Genomic DNA, 16158 nt, shown 5'->3' with positions numbered 1-16158 from the left:
GGGTCAAACGTTTCGGGTAGCCTTCCACAAGCTTCCCACTATAAGTTGGGTGCATTTAGCCCATTCCTCCTGACAGAGCTGGTGTAACTGAGTCAGGTTTGTAGGCCTCTGTGCTCACACACGCTTTTTCAGTTCTGCCCACACATTTTCTATAGGGTTGAGGTCAGGGCTTTGTGATGGCCACTCCAATACCTTGACTTTGTTGTGCTTAAGACATTTTGCCACAACTTTGGAAGTATGCTTGGGATCATTGTCCATTTGGAAGACCCATTTGCGACCAAGCTTTAACTTCCTGACTGATGTCTTGAGATGTTGCTTCAATATATCCACATAATTTTCCTTCCTCATGATGCCATCTATTTTGTGAAGTGCACCAGTCCCTCCTGCAGCAAAGCACCCCCACAGCATGTTGCTGGCACCCCCGTGCTTCACGGTTGGGATGGTGTTCTTCGGCTTGCAAGCCACCGCCTTTTTCCTCCAAACATAGCGATGGTCATTCTGGCCAAACAGTTCTATTTTTGTTGCATCAGACCAGAGGACATTTCTCCAAAAAGTACGATCTTTGTCCCCATGTGCAGTTGCAAACTGTAGTCTGGCATTTTTATGGTGGTTTTGGAGCAGTGGCTTCTTCCTTGCTGAGCAGCCTTTTGGGTTATGTCGATATAGGACTTGTTTTACTGTGGATATAGATACTTTTGTACATGTTTCCTCTAGCATCTTCACAAGGTCCTTTGCTGTTGTTCTGGGATTGATTTGCACTTTTCGCACCAAAGTACGTTCATCTCTAGGAGACAGAACACATCTCCTTCCTGAGCGGTATGACAGCTGCGTGGTCCCATGGTGTTTATACTTGCATACTATTGTTTGTACAGATGAACGTGGTACCTTCAGGCATTTGGAAATTGCTCCCATGGATGAACCAGACTTGTGGAGGTCTACAATTTCTTTTCTGAGGTCTTGGCTGATTTATTTTGATTTCCCCATGATGTCAAGCAAAGAGGCACTGAGTTTGAAGGTAGGCCTTGAAATACATCCACAGGTACACCTCCAATTAACTCAAATGATGTCAATTAGCCTATCAGAAGCTTCTAAAGACATTACATCATTTTCTGGAATTTTCCAAGCTGTTTAAAGGCACCGTCAACTTAGTGTATGTAAACTTCTGACCCACTGGAATTGTGATACAGTGAATTATAAGTGAAATAATCTGTCTATAAACAATTGTTGGAAAAATGACTTGTGTCATGCACAAAGTAGATGTCCTAAAAGACTTACCAAAACTATAGTTTGTTAACAAGAAATGTGTGGAGTGGTTGAAAAACAAGTTTTAATGAGTCCAACCTAAGTGTATGTAAACTTCCGACTTCAACTGTATATACATACTGTTAAACCATAGATATCTTTGGTGTAAACAGCCAGTAGCAGCCCCTCACTGCAGATACTGAGCTGCAGCAGAGTCCAGACAGTGAACAGTGACATCAGCGGTCTGTAGTGTATACTGTAGTAATGTACTATAGCTATATCACACAGCAGCAGGGACTCTCTCTCTCTCTCTCTCTCTCTCTCTCTCTCTCTCTCTCTCTCTCTCTCTCTCTCTCTCTCTCTCTCTCTCTTCTCTCTCTCTCTCTCTCTCTCTCTCTCTCTCTCTCTCTCTCTCTCTCTCTCTCTCTCTCTCTCTCTCTCTCTCTCTCTCTCTCTCTCTCTCTCTCTCTCTCTCTCTCTCTCTCTCTCTCTCTCTCTCTCTCTCTCTCTCTCTCTCTCTCTCTCTCTCACTGCACCCACCTCCTAGTTATCACCAAATTAGGACAGATAGTGTAAAGTACACCACAGGACCACTGTCTGGGGGAGGCAGGGAGGGAGAGAGTGGGTGTGTACATGTGCCTATATGTGTGCCTATTTCCTAAGTCTACTCTATACTGTGTGTTTGTGTCTGTCTCTGCTTGTGCCAATGTGTGGCTTAATCTGTTTGTGTCTGTCTGTATGTGTGTGTGAGAGCTTACAGTAAGTGTGCGGTTACGTGTTTGTTTGTCTGTGTGTCTGTGTTCGATAGGGAGACCCCCCAAAAAAAACAGTCTGGACCAGATTGGCTCTGTTCAGCTTCAAAGGCTATGGGATGTCTAAACTGAGACCTTGGACTGGTGCGGTTAGACTGGGTCGTCACTAGCTGGCACAGCCACAAAGTCATAAACCCCGCCTACAGTGGGGAAAAAAGTATTTAGTCAGCCACCAATTGTGCAAGTTCTCCGACTTAAAAAGATGAGAGGGGCCTGTAATTTTCATCATAGGTACACGTAAACTATGACAGACAAATTGAGGAAAAAAAATCCAGAAAATCACATTGTAGGATTTTTTATGAATTTATTTGCAAATTCTCTCACAGACCTGTAACCTCTTCTTTAAGAGGCTCCTCTGTCCTCCACTCGTTACCTGTATTAATGGCACCTGTTTGAACTTGTTATCAGTATAAAAGACACCTGTCCACAACCTCAAACAGTCACACTCCAAACTCCACTATGGCCAAGACCAAAGAGCTGTCAAAGGACACCAGAAACAAAATTGTAGACCTGCACCAGGCTGGGAAGACTGAATCTGCAATAGGTAAGCAGCTTGGTTTGAAGAAATCAACTGTGGGAGCAATTATTAGGAAATGGAAGACATACAAGACCACTGATAATCTCCCTCGATCTGGGGCTCCACGCAAGATCTCACCCGTGGGGTCAAAATGATCACAAGAACGGTGAGCAAAAATCCCAGAACCACACGGGGGACCTAGTGAATGACCTGCAGAGAGCTGGGACCAAAGTAACAAAGCCTACCATCAGTAACACACTACGCCGCCAGGGACTCAAATCCTGCAGTGCCAGACGTGTCCCCCTGCTTAAGCCAGTACATGTCCAGGCCCGTCTGAAGTTTGCTAGAGTGCATTTGGATGATCCAGAAGAGGATTGGGAGAATGTCATATGGTCAGATGAAACCAAAATAGAACTTTTTGGTAAAAACTCAACTCGTCGTGTTTGGAGGACAAAGAATGCTGAGTTGCATCCAAATAACACCATACCTACTGTGAAGCATGGGGGTGGAAACATCATGCTTTGGGGCTGTTTTTCTGCAAAGGGACCAGGACGACTGATCCGTGTAAAGGAAAGAATGAATGGGGCCATGTATCGTGAGATTTTGAGTGAAAACCTCCTTCCATCAGCAAGGGCATTGAATATGAAATGTGGCTGGGTCTTTCAGCATGACAATGATCACCATAACTTGCAAATAAATTCATTAAAAATCCTACAATGTGATTATTTGGAAAAAAATGTCTCATTTTGTCTGTCATAGTTGACGTGTACCTATGATGAAAATTACAGGCCTCTCTCATCTTTTTAAGTGGGAGAACTTGCACAATTGGTGGCTGACTAAATACTTTTTTCCCCCACTGTATTTCTAAAATGTATCTTTTTAAAATCTGATTTTAAACCTAACCCCAACCTTAACCACACTGCTAACCTTATGCCTAACCCTAACCTTAAATTAAGACAAAAAAGCGAATGTTTGTTTTCATGAATTCTTCCGATATAGCCAATTTGGACTTTGTGAATGTGGTAACTAGTGACAACCGTCAGACTGGGAGGAAGTTACACTGATATCTGGTAGAAAGAGAGGGAGTACAGTCAGTACTGCATGTCTGCAGGAATACTACAGTCTGTGTGTGTGTGTGTGTGTGTGTGTGTGTGTGTGTGTGTGTGTGTGTGTGTGTGTGTGTGTGTGTGTGTGTGTGTGTGGTAATACTAGGGTTCAGTGTTTCCGTACGTACAGTAGGTCTACTATGTGTTCGGTACATGTGTGTATTAAAGAGTTAACACATTATACATTATGTTCACAAACCTTGCTGAATGACCGTCTCTCCCGCAATGTGCATGACAGGGAACATGGCATCAAATATGTCACTATGAGGAAGAGAGAGCGAGAGAGAGAGAGAGAGAGAGAGAGAGAAAGAGGAGAAAACAGGGGTTAGTATTGCCATACGTCCGCCACACACACACACACACCCCTCAACATAGAAGTGTTTTCAACCAGCGATGTGTGACGTTGGAGAAAGAGCAGCCTTCAACACAACCATTAGTGCTGTCATCTCAGCCCTTTATGAAGGGGATCAGGCTGCAAACAAACACGGTAGCCAAAGAGACACACACACACGGCCCAAGGAACTCTGCATGACCCGGGGACACACACACAGCACCTCAGCCCCAGCCCAACCACTTCCAATACACACCTGGACAAGCAGACCGCTAACCCTTCATCGCCATCATCATCATCACACCAGCTCCCACAATCCATCTGGAGCGCTGTCATCAACTCTACACTGTCCAACACACACATCCTGAGTCCACCACATACAGTAAAAACACACATGCAGTCACTCAGAAACGCAAATTATTTTTTAAAAATACTGTAGCTGCCTACCACCCACACACACCTGTAATGTTGACAAGTGGAGGGGGGCAGAGAGAGGATCATACTGTAAAACTAAACTGACTGTTTAGGACCACCAGCCCTCCATCACCATCTCTACCTCCACCACCACCAGCCCTCCTCCACCTCCTCCTCCACCACCACCACCAGCCCTCCACCACCTCCACCTCCTCCTCCACCTCCTCCACCACCACCTCCTCCTCCACCACCACCAGCCCTCCTCCACCACCACCAGCCCTCCTCCACCTCCTCCTCCACCACCACCAGCCCTCCTCCACCTCCTCCACCACCAGCCCTCCTCCACCACCTCCACCTCCTCCTCCACCACCACCAGCCCTCCTCCACCTCCACCTCCTCCTCCACCACCACCACCAGCCCTCCTCCACCTCCTCCTCCACCACCACCAGCCCTCCTCCACCTCCACCTCCTCCACCACCTCCACCTCCACCACCTCCACCTCCTCCTCCACCACCACCAGCCCTCCTCCCCCTCCACCTCCTCCTCCACCACCACCAGCCCTCCTCCACCTCCACCTCCTCCTCCACCTCCACCACCACCAGCCCTCCTCCACCTCCACCTCCTCCCCCCAGCGGTCTGTCCTGTTTAGGGCCACCAGTCCCCCTCCACCCCCACCTTCACCCAGTGGTCTGTCCTGGCCTGTGTCACTACCAAGTCACTACCCCTCTGTCGAGAGCCCTGTTGTGGGATAGACCTAATAGGTCTGCGTGGGTGTTGTTGCTTGTTCCGCTTGTTGTGCACCATGCCATCGAAGGAGCAGTTGAAACTACTGACTGGCTCTTTAAAAGAGCGGCTGAACAAAACAAAAAAACGTGTTTGTTGCAGCTGGTACATTTTAACAGTGTATGTGTGTGTGCGTCTGTGTTCAGAGCCACATGAGGAAACTGAGGCGTGACTCTGCAGCACCAGCCTGGTATCATAGACTAGACGTAATATAGTAAACGTAAATCCTGAACACTCACATTAGTATGATATGTTACGTTTGGTATGGTTATATAAGACAGAAGGTTACTTAACCCTTTACACTCATGGGAATTTGCCTATATGCATAGGGCTTAATTGAAATGTTTCTTAAAGAAGAAAAATGAAAAGCATATGCATAACCATGGTAGCAATCAAAAGGGAACAGTTTGGAGATTATGGGAAAATTATTAGACTAAAGGTGAGGACACAACAGTTCACCTGACAAGACTGAATACAAACATTACACTGTTGTGTTGATTTTATGTGCATTTTACATTTACTGTACTTTTCGCCACATTTGTTGATAACGGAATCTGAAAATACTTTGGATTCTGTACATTCAGTAACATGATACAAATATTCCTGGAAAATGTGGGGTAGGAGTAACATAAGAAAAAACTAATGACAAGGGTTTGCGTGAGAGAACTAACTGGTGTCTCCAAGTGGCCACACACCTCTCCAATGTGTGCATAGTTCCTGTTGGAGCTAGGAACACATTGCATAGTTCTTGTTGGAGCTAGGAAAGCATTTCACTACACCCGCAATAACATCTGCTAAATATGTGTACGCGACCAATAACATTTGATTTGATATTGATTTGATTTTAAGTAATTTCAATGCACTTTTATGACTCAAAGAAGAGTCTTCAGCTATAAGATGTTTTTTTTTTTTAGCTTTCCTAGCAGTGCCGTTGAGGAAATAGAGCAAGCAAACCTGTAGTTGTTTTGTTTGGACCACAACCCTGCATCCCCGCCATCACACAATTACTGTTGTTGTTAACGTAATCAAACATTTTCCCATTATAAATCGCAATCTAGGTCAGGTGGGCATCATTTGAAAGCCGGTTCTTATGCCAACACGAGTAACTAAGTCATAAAATACGATATTACAGTGTTAGGATTTCACTATGAAATTCAGGGAAACAGATCATAATTTTGGTGCGCATAGAAAGGAGTCATGAGTGCATTCAGGTGGGTGTGCCGTGGCCAATTTTCAGAACGTGTCAGTCAAAACCCATACAGCGCTGTGAAGCGCAGAGCCAGAGCGCTGACGTCATGTTTAGCATGTTACTATGCAGCCACTGCATTCCAATGTAGGCATTTATCAGTGCCCAAATCTGCCATTTTCAACCCGTATACGGGTACAAGTGTAAAGGGCTACGGCAAAAAATGAAAGGAGGGTGGTTGGTTGGTTGGTTGGTTGGTGTGGATGGGTAGGTGTATACCAGGAACGTCTAGCAACACAAAGGTTGCATGTTCGAATATCATCACAGAGAATTTTAGCTTATTAGCAACTTTGCAACTACTTACAACTTTTTAGCTACTTTGCATCTACTTAGCATGTTAGCTAACCTTTCCCCTAACCCTTTAAACTAACTCCTAACCCTTAACCCTAACCTTAACTGCTAGCCTAGCTAACGTTAGCTCAAAACATTTTGGAATTCATAACATATCATTCGTATTGCAAATTCGTAACATATTGTACGAATTGCAATTCGTAATATATCAACAAAATGGATTATGGACATCCACAAATTAATACATGCCATATAAAATGTTACATATTACACTAAATGATGGAGACAGATTTACATTTACTATGTTACGTCTACTCCTGAGTCCAGGTTGGCAGCACGCTCAATGGGTCATTTAGATGCATGGTGTTGGTTAGTTCTGCAGCACACTAAACAGGTTGTTTAAATGCATGTCATTATGCAGATAAAAGCTAGTGGGATGGGCTGGGACAGGAAAATATCCTTCCCTCCCTCTCTTTTTATCTTACTCATTCAATCACTCCCTATCTCTCCTTCCCTCTCTGTCATTGACTCCCTCCCCCTCTCTCTCTCTTCTCTCTCTCCCTTTCCCTCACTCTCTATTTGCTTCTCTCTCTCTCCCTTCCTCCTTCCCTCTCTCTCTCTGGCATATTTATTTAATCAACTGCATACCATCAGTCTTATATTAAAATATATAATACATATATAATAACAATAAAATAAGCTGAATATCAAAGACATACAGAGCTACAGGATCCACAGAGTGACTGAGTGACTGTATGTCTGTGTGTGTGTGTGTGTGTGTGTGTGTGTGTGTGTGTGTGTGTGTGTGCACGTGCGTAGTAGGATATGTGAACGTGTCTATACACTTTAAATATAAGTGATATCTAGAACTATCTATCGCTATCTTCGGCTGTCCCCATGAGATAACCATTTGAAGAACCCTTTTTGGTTCCAGGAAGAAGAACCGGCAGTACCGATGTGTGTGTGGGAGGGATGAGTTTCACACACAGACTGGGCCACCAGAACATACAGTGTATACACTATAATTTACACAGAACACACTGGTGGTGTAGGAGGGGGTGGTGGTGGTGGTGGTGGTGGTGGAGGTAGAGGTGGTGGAGGTGGAGGTGGTGGAGGTGGTAGAGGTGGTGGAGGTGGTGGAGGTAGAGGTGGTAGAGGTGGTGGAGGTGGTGGAGGTGGAGGTGGTGGAGGTGGTAGAGGAGGAGGTGGTGGTGGAGGTAGAGGTGGTGGAGGTGGTAGAGGAGGAGGTGGTGGTGGAGGTAGAGGTGGTGGAGGTGGTGGAGGTAGAGGTGGTAGAGGTGGTGGAGGTGGTGGAGGTGGAGGTGGTGGAGGTGGTAGAGGAGGAGGTGGTGGTGGAGGTAGAGGTGGTGGAGGTGGTAGAGGAGGGGGTGGTGGTGGAGTGACTCCCTAGGTATTTGATGATGTAATGATGGTGTATAAAAGTTGTGTTGACAAGGTGGATTTGGCCAGCTGGTGGCTCTGTGTACTCCAGCTGGCTGGCCAGTGACTCACACACACCACACACACACACACACACACACACACACACACACACACACACACACACACACACACACACACACACACACACACACACACACACACACACACACACACACACACACTGTACTAACAAACACACACATGCACACAAATGCAAGGACACACACAAAACAAAAACAACACACACGTGTGTTTGTTTATCTGACCCCCCCCCCCCCCCCACACACACACACACCTGCTAACACATCAAAAACAAGAGCACACTTGTATGTATGTGTGTGTATGTGTACATGATACACCCAACATCCCACCTATACATACGCAAGCACATAAAAACAACACACACACCTACATTCACACAACCATAAAAACAACACACACACACACACACCATCCCACCCACTGTACACCACAGCACGCCACAGTACACCTGAGAGCATGCTACAAGCCACTTAGTAGTGATTAGTCACAACAACATCTGCAACAGCACAGCCAACAGCTGATCTCACATCTGTGGCCATCTCACACACAATATGGGGCTTGTTTGTGTTGACGCTCCAACAGCTGATCCTAGATCAGGTCACAGAGTTCTAGAGAGGACGAGGACTCAATCCCTTGACCGATGTCTGGTGGGGTTGTATCTCAATAGTCTACATTTACATTTATTATTATTATTATTATTACATTTACATTTTAGTCATTTAGCAGACGCTCTTATCCAGAGCGACTTACAGGAGCAATTAGGGTTAAGTGCCTTGCTCAAGGGCTAGAGAGGCATCCTCTCCTTGTCTCCTTAACACATACTATGTGACAGAACAAGACAGGAGGTGAAAGCTGTCATTTCTTTGACTATTCAGGTCAGTGCAGATAAAGGAAAGGAGACTTCAGGCTATTGAGATGGACCCTCTTTCAATCAGCAGCCCCACTGGAAACCAGGAAGCTGAGCACTCTGTGACATGCAGTACTTCAGCATGTACCCTCTAGGTGTGTATCTTGGCATGACCTATCCAGTGCCACACCTATAAACACCTGGCCGTTGTGTGTGTGTGAGAGTCAGGGAGCAGCCATGATGATGTCAGCCAATGGAATGTGCCAAATGAATGTGCCGGGCCCAGACATTGGACTTTGGTCTGCACTGATGGGTTGAGGGCCTAGTGTCCCGTGTATGAGAGACAGCCCCTGTCAGAAGACAATGTAGCCCAGGTGGACTCTGCCCCCTCGTACGGGAGCAGCAGACGGAGCAATGTTACCATGACGACGGGATCAAAGGCACTCTACCTGCCCCGGGTAAATACCGTAACGCCGCCCCTCTTTTCTTCCCTTGCTCCCTCCCTCCATCCGTCTCAGTCGACGCACCATTACTTCCTCTCTCTCTCTCTCTCTCTCTCTCTCTCTCTCTCTCTCTCTCTCTCTCTCTCTCTCTCTCTCTCTCTCTCTCTCTCTCTCTCTCTCTCTCTCTCTCTCTCTCTCTCTCTCTCTCTCTCTCTCTCTCTCTCTCTCTCTCTCTCTCTCTCTCTCTCTCTCTCTCTCTCTCTCTCTCTCTCTCTCTCTCTCTCTCTCTCTCTCTCTCTCTCTCTCTCTCTCTCTCTCTCTCTCTCTCTCTCTCTCTCTCTCTCTCTCTCTCTCTCTCTCTCTCTCTCTCTCTCTACCCCACCCCTCTCCCCTTACCTTTCTCTCCACCGGACTTTCTCCCTCCCTCTCTCTTTTCTATCTGACTTCCTCTGTCTCTCTCTACTATTTTATTCTTATGTGAGGGATGGAGGGAGAAAAGAGGAGAGAGGGATGGAGGGAGAAAAGAGGGGAGTGGGATGGAGGGAGAAAAGAGGGGAGAGGGATGGAGGGAGAAAAGAGGGGAGTGGGATGGAGGGAGAAAAGAGGGGAGAGGGATGGAGGGAGAAAAGAGGGGAGAGGGATGGAGGGAGAAAAGAGGGGGAGAGGGATGGAGGGAGAAAAGAGGGGAGTGGGATGAGGGAGAAAAGAGGGGAGAGGGATGGAGGGAGAAAAGAGGGGAGTGGGATGGAGGGAGAAAAGAGGGGAGTGGGATGGAGGGAGAAAAGAGGGGAGTGGGATGGAGGGAGAAAAGAGGGGAGTGGGATGGAGGGAGAAAAGAGGGGAGAGGGATGGAGGGAGAAAAGAGGGGAGAGGGATGGAGGGAGAAAAGAGGGGAGACGGATGGAGGGATAGGTGGTGGTCTATGGAGACAAAGCTCCAGGTAGGGGGGAGGATGAGGTAAAGTCTCTTATCTGGCTGACATCACTCTGACTGCAGGGCTAGGCAGGCTCCACCCACCTCTACTCTCTAGGCTGAGTGCTGTAGATTCATCTGTTCCACAACACACCATCTTTCATCACAACACACACACACCATAAATCACACATCCCTGTCCAGGACAGGTTCTGCAGGGGAAATAGAGATATCACTAGAGTAAAATACACTCTCCTCATTGATTCCAATCTCATATTGTCCCACTTGGCTTGTTGGGTGACTAATGTCCTGTCATATCTCACTGAAATCCCCAGACAATGTCTATGAATATCTACAGAGTGTTGTGATAATCATCGTAGGATTCACTCCCAGTCTGATAGAATACTGTGAATCCCCATCCTCTGATGGACTGATTGACTGCAGAAGGAAAAACACTGTTTGTGATGAAACAACTCTCTTGTCCTTTGTTTTTCATACCATCATTCTCCTCTTCCTCTGTCCTTTCCCTTGTGTTTGTTTTAACACCCCCCCCACACACTCTCATTGCCACATCAGTGCTATATCGGCACGTGCCTTTCTTCCGTGTGTGTGCGTGTGCTCATGTGTGTGTGTGGCATATTATTGAGCCCAAACACTCATAAAAAGGCAGTGAATGGGGGATTCCAGCCATTAAGGAAATCAGGCTAGTGGAGTGCTTGTTGTTCTTAGTTGAGGTTGGCTGCATTTCGGTGCCACCCCTACACACACACACGCTCCCTCTCTTCCTGGTCACTGGTGTCTATTTACTCAGCAGACACCTCTTCTCAGGGCCGGCGGGGACGGCTTAAATCACCATCTACCAGACTGATAACCCTAGAGGGCTTTAAAGGAGCACCACCACAGTGTCTTTGTGCACAGTATGTTGGGTAACACACACACAGAGCTAACAACTGTCTGGATGTGGATGGATGTGGATGGATGTGGATGGATGTGGATACACAACAAGAAATCTCCCAAAGTGATGACTAAAGAACAAGACTGAGAAGTACCAAACTAACCCTCATAGCCCGTTCTATGTAGTATATACTATATACCCTGGCTGTTGGGGTACTGGGCAGAGGGCTGAGGTGGGGTGAGACGGCCAGGCCTGGCCAATGGGCATTGAAACCCACTGGCCGGGAGGGCACCTTTGAGGTTGCCCTGCCCTCTAACCAGGCTGGCAGCACGCAGAGAGAGATTGAGGTAAACAGCATCATCATAACACTCCAAATCCATGGTGTAAAACAACGTTCTAACAGTACACAGCATGGGTCTGCTCTGTGACTCACACACCATTAACACACAGCAGCCATGAAACTCCTTTACACCGGCCAGCACTGCCACAGCTACTCAGATGGAACAACTCGCTCATACTGATACACACACACACACACACACACACACACACACACACACACACACACACACACACACACACATATACACACACACAGCAGCATCTGGAAAAGCGTTCAGCAGCAGCAGCGGTTGTTCTGGACAATAGGCAGCAGTGTGAGAGGCTCTGTGACTATAAAGGAAGGTTTCATTATAAACCAAAGTGATTCAGAGAGGAGGAGGGATTTTTATGACTTGAAAGCCGTTGGCACGTGCTCTGTCTCTCCCTCCGTCTCTCCCCGGGAGGGCGAGGAAAAACGGAGGCACTGGGTCGTGCCAGCTACAGCCCACGCCGTCTCTCCTGACACGCCTCCCGTTTGCCGCCGCCCGCCGCCGCGAGGGAAAGCCCTCAGAGGCAGCAGACACTGATTAAACGAGACATACTACAGACACCACACACCCCCAAAAACACTACAGACACCACACCCCCCAAAAAACACTACAGACACCACACCCCCAAAAAAACACTACAGACACCACACCCCCCAAAAAACACTACAGACACCACACACCCCCAAAAACACTACAGACACCACACCCCCCAAAAAACACTACAGACACCACACACCCCCAAAAACACTACAGACACCACACCCCCCAAAAAACACTACAGACACCACACCCCCCAAAAAACACTACAGACACCACACACACCCAAAAACACTACAGACACCACACACCCCCACACCTCTAAAAACACTACAGACACCACACACCCACACCTCTAAAAACACTACAGACACCACTCCCCCCCACACCTCTAAAAACACTACAGACACCACACCCCCCCACACCTCTAAAAACACTACAGACACCACACCCCCCCACACCTTTAAAAACACTACAGACACCACACACCCCAACACCTCTAAAAACACTACAGACACCACACCTCTCCCACACCTCTAAAAACACTACAGACACCACACTTCCCCACACCTCTAAAAACACTACAGACACCACACCCCCCCACACCTCTAAAAACACTACAGACACCACACACCCCCACACCTCTAAAAACACTACAGACACCACACACCCCCACACCTCTAAAAACACTACAGACACCACACACCCCCACACCTCTAAAAACACTACAGACACCACACCCCCACACCTCTAAAAACACTACAGACACCACACACCCCCACACCTCTAAAAAAACTACAGACACCACACCCCCCCCACACCTCTAAAAACACTACAGACACCACACACCCCCACACCTCTAAAAACACTACAGACACCACACCCCCACACCTCTAAAAACACTACAGACACCACACACCCCCTCACCTCTAAAAAAAACTACAGACACCCCACACCTCTAAAAACACTACAGACACCACACCCCCCCACACCTCTAAAAACACTACAGACACCCCACACCTCTAAAAACACTACAGACACCACACCCCCCACACCTCTAAAAACACTACAGACACCACACCCCCCCACCTCTAAAAACACTACAGACACCACACACCCCCACACCTCTAAAAACACTACAGACACCACACACTCCCACACCTCTAAAAACACTACAGACACCACACCCCCCACACCTCTAAAAACACTACAGACACCACACCCCCCCACACCTCTAAAAACACTACAGACACCACACACCCCCACACCTCTAAAAACACTACAGACACCACACACCCCCACACCTCTAAAAACACTACAGACACCACACCCCCACACCTCTAAAAACACTACAGACACCACACACCCCCTCACCTCTAAAAACACTACAGACACCACACACCCCCACACCTCTAAAAAAACTACAGACACCACACCCCCCACACCTCTAAAAACACTACAGACACCACACACCCCCACACCTCTAAAAACACTACAGACACCACACACCCCCCTCACCTCTAAAAACACTACAGACACCACACACCCCCACACCTCTAAAAAAACTACAGACACCACACACCTCTAAAAAAACTACAGACACCACACACCTCTAAAAACACTACAGACACCACACACCCCCACACCTCTAAAAAAAACTACAGACACCCCACACCTCTAAAAAAACTACAGACACCCCACACCTCTAAAAACACTACAGACACCACACACCTCTAAAAACACTAGACACCACACAGCCCAAACCTCTAAAAACACAATAGTAGCCCCACACCAAGACTATTAGCAGACAATGGCCACGTTTATCACAGGTTATACCCCTGGCCCTATATAAATGTAATTCAAGTGGCTGGGGAGTGGAGACTAGGTCTACGGATGGGAGGCAGCATACTTGGAGAGACTAGTGACTAACTAGAGACTGGAACTTGAGAAGGAGAGAGGGGGTAGAAGTACTGCAGATAAACTGCCCCTAGAGATGTGTACTGTGGACCTGGAGGCACTGAGGCAGACTTCTACAGTGAAAACTGTGGCTGTAGAGACAGTCTCAAGCTAGACATGGGCTAGACCTGCAGCTGCTACTGTGGTAGATACCGCGGCTGTAGAGACAGTCTCATGCAGCCCAAATGTGGTCCTAGGTGTGTACGAGTGGAAGTCAGAGTTGACTGCTGATGAGAGTTACCATTACAGAGGGTCAACAGCAGCATGGCCTGGGGCAACTGGGGGTGAGAAGGAGAGGAGCGAGAGGAGAGAGGTTTAACCTGTCGTGCATTCAACCCAAAGCCCCCCAAAAAAACTCACCTTCCAGCCCCCCGTACACACACAACACCTGGTCTCAGCTGGCCTTCACCCTATCTCTCTTTTTCAGCAACACTCCCCCAGCGGTGGCAGCAGCCCTACAGGGGTTGGAGTGGCTAGAGTAGTGGGTGGTGGTAGTGGTGGTGGTTAGGGGCCAGATGGAGCTCTCTGTCTAAAACAGTTATTTTTAAATACATTCTCTTTTTGGGCTTAGTCAATTTGCAGTTACAAATTATTATAATTATTTTCCATCTCCCCGACCATTCGCTCAGACAAAAATCGTCCCAAGGCAAGTGCCTACCCCTGGTCTAAAACAAACAGAAGGCAGGAGGAACTCTCTCATTATGCTAATACCGTGTAGCCTGCTACCCTAAACCCACACACCTGGTGTGGTTTATAGAGGGGTGTAAAGCTGTCCGCATACTGCCAGGGCAAGGGGTTAGAGAGGGGGGTTAGAGAGGAGGGTTAGAGAGGAGGGTTAGAGAGGAGGGTTAGAGAGGAGGGTTAGAGAAGAGGGGTTAGAGAGGGGGGTTAGAGAGGAGGGCTAGAGAAGAGGGGTTAGAGAGGAGGGTTAGAGAGGAAGGTTAGAGAAGAAGGTTAGAGAGGAGGGTTAGAGAGGAGGGTTAGAGAAGAGGGGTTAGAGAGGAGGGTTAGAGATGAGGGTTAGAGAGGAGGGTTAGAGAGGGGGGTTAGAGAGGAGGGTTAGAGAGGAAGGTTAGAGAGGAGGGTTAGAGAGGAGGGTTAGAGAGGGGGATTAGACAGGAGGGTTAGAGAGGGGGGTTAGAGAGGAAGGTTAGAGAGGAGGTTTAGAGAGGAGGGTTAGAGAAGAGGGGTTAGAGAAGAGGGTTAGAGAGGAGGGTTAGAGAAGAGGGGTTAGAGAGGAGGGTTAGAGAGGAGGGCTAGAGAGGGGGGTTAGAGAGGAGGAGTTAGAGAGGAGGGTTAGAGAGGGGGGTTAGAGAGGAGGGTTAGAGAGGAGGAGTTAGAGAGGAGGGGTTAGAGAGGAGGGTTGGAGAGGCAGGTTAGAGAGGCATGTTAGAGAGGAGGGTTAGAGAGGAGGGTTAGAGAAGAGGGGTTAGAGAGGAGGGTTAGAGATGAGGGTTAGAGAGGAGGGTTAGAGAGGGGGGTTAGAGAGGAGGGTTAGAGAGGAAGGTTAGAGAGGAGGGTTAGAGAGGAGGGTTAGAGAGGGGGGATTAGACAGGAGGGTTAGAGAGGGGGGTTAGAGAGGAAGGTTAGAGAGGAGGTTTAGAGAGGAGGGTTAGAGAAGAGGGGTTAGAGAAGAGGGTTAGAGAGGAGGGTTAGAGAAGAGGGGTTAGAGAGGAGGGTTAGAGAGGAGGGCTAGAGAGGGGGGTTAGAGAGGAGGAGTTAGAGAGGAGGGTTAGAGAGGGGGGGTTAGAGAGGAGGGTTAGAGAGGAGGAGTTAGAGAGGAGGGGTTAGAGAGGAGGGTTGGAGAGGCAGGTTAGAGAGGCATGTTAGAGAGGAGGGTTAGAGAAGAGGAGTTAGAGAGGAGGAGTTAGAGAGGAGGGGTTAGAGAGGAGGGTTGGAGAGGCGGGTTAGAGAGGAGGAGTTAGAGAGGTGGGTTAGAGAGGAGGGTTAGAGAGGAGGGTTAGAGAGGA

The 16158-nt window shown here is 47.9% G+C and overlaps 1 protein-coding gene across 2 annotated transcripts in view; it reads right to left on the bottom strand.

The window, feature by feature from the left end:
- Positions 1-16158, bottom strand: part of prkar1b (protein kinase, cAMP-dependent, regulatory, type I, beta) — a 178479-nt gene that overhangs the window by 68647 nt on the left and 93674 nt on the right. For both annotated transcript variants that reach the window (XM_045210930.1, XM_045210931.1), the window contains one exon: positions 3877-3938. In XM_045210930.1, coding sequence (XP_045066865.1) covers positions 3877-3938 — 62 coding nt within the window. The remainder of the gene's footprint in view (positions 1-3876; positions 3939-16158) is intronic.

This window comes from Coregonus clupeaformis, chromosome 35 (genome assembly GCF_020615455.1).
Source record: "Coregonus clupeaformis isolate EN_2021a chromosome 35, ASM2061545v1, whole genome shotgun sequence".
NCBI classification, from domain to species: Eukaryota; Metazoa; Chordata; class Actinopteri; order Salmoniformes; family Salmonidae; genus Coregonus; species Coregonus clupeaformis.
The sequence above is the reverse complement of the archived record's forward strand: the minus strand, read 5'-3'. Positions and strand labels throughout refer to the sequence as shown.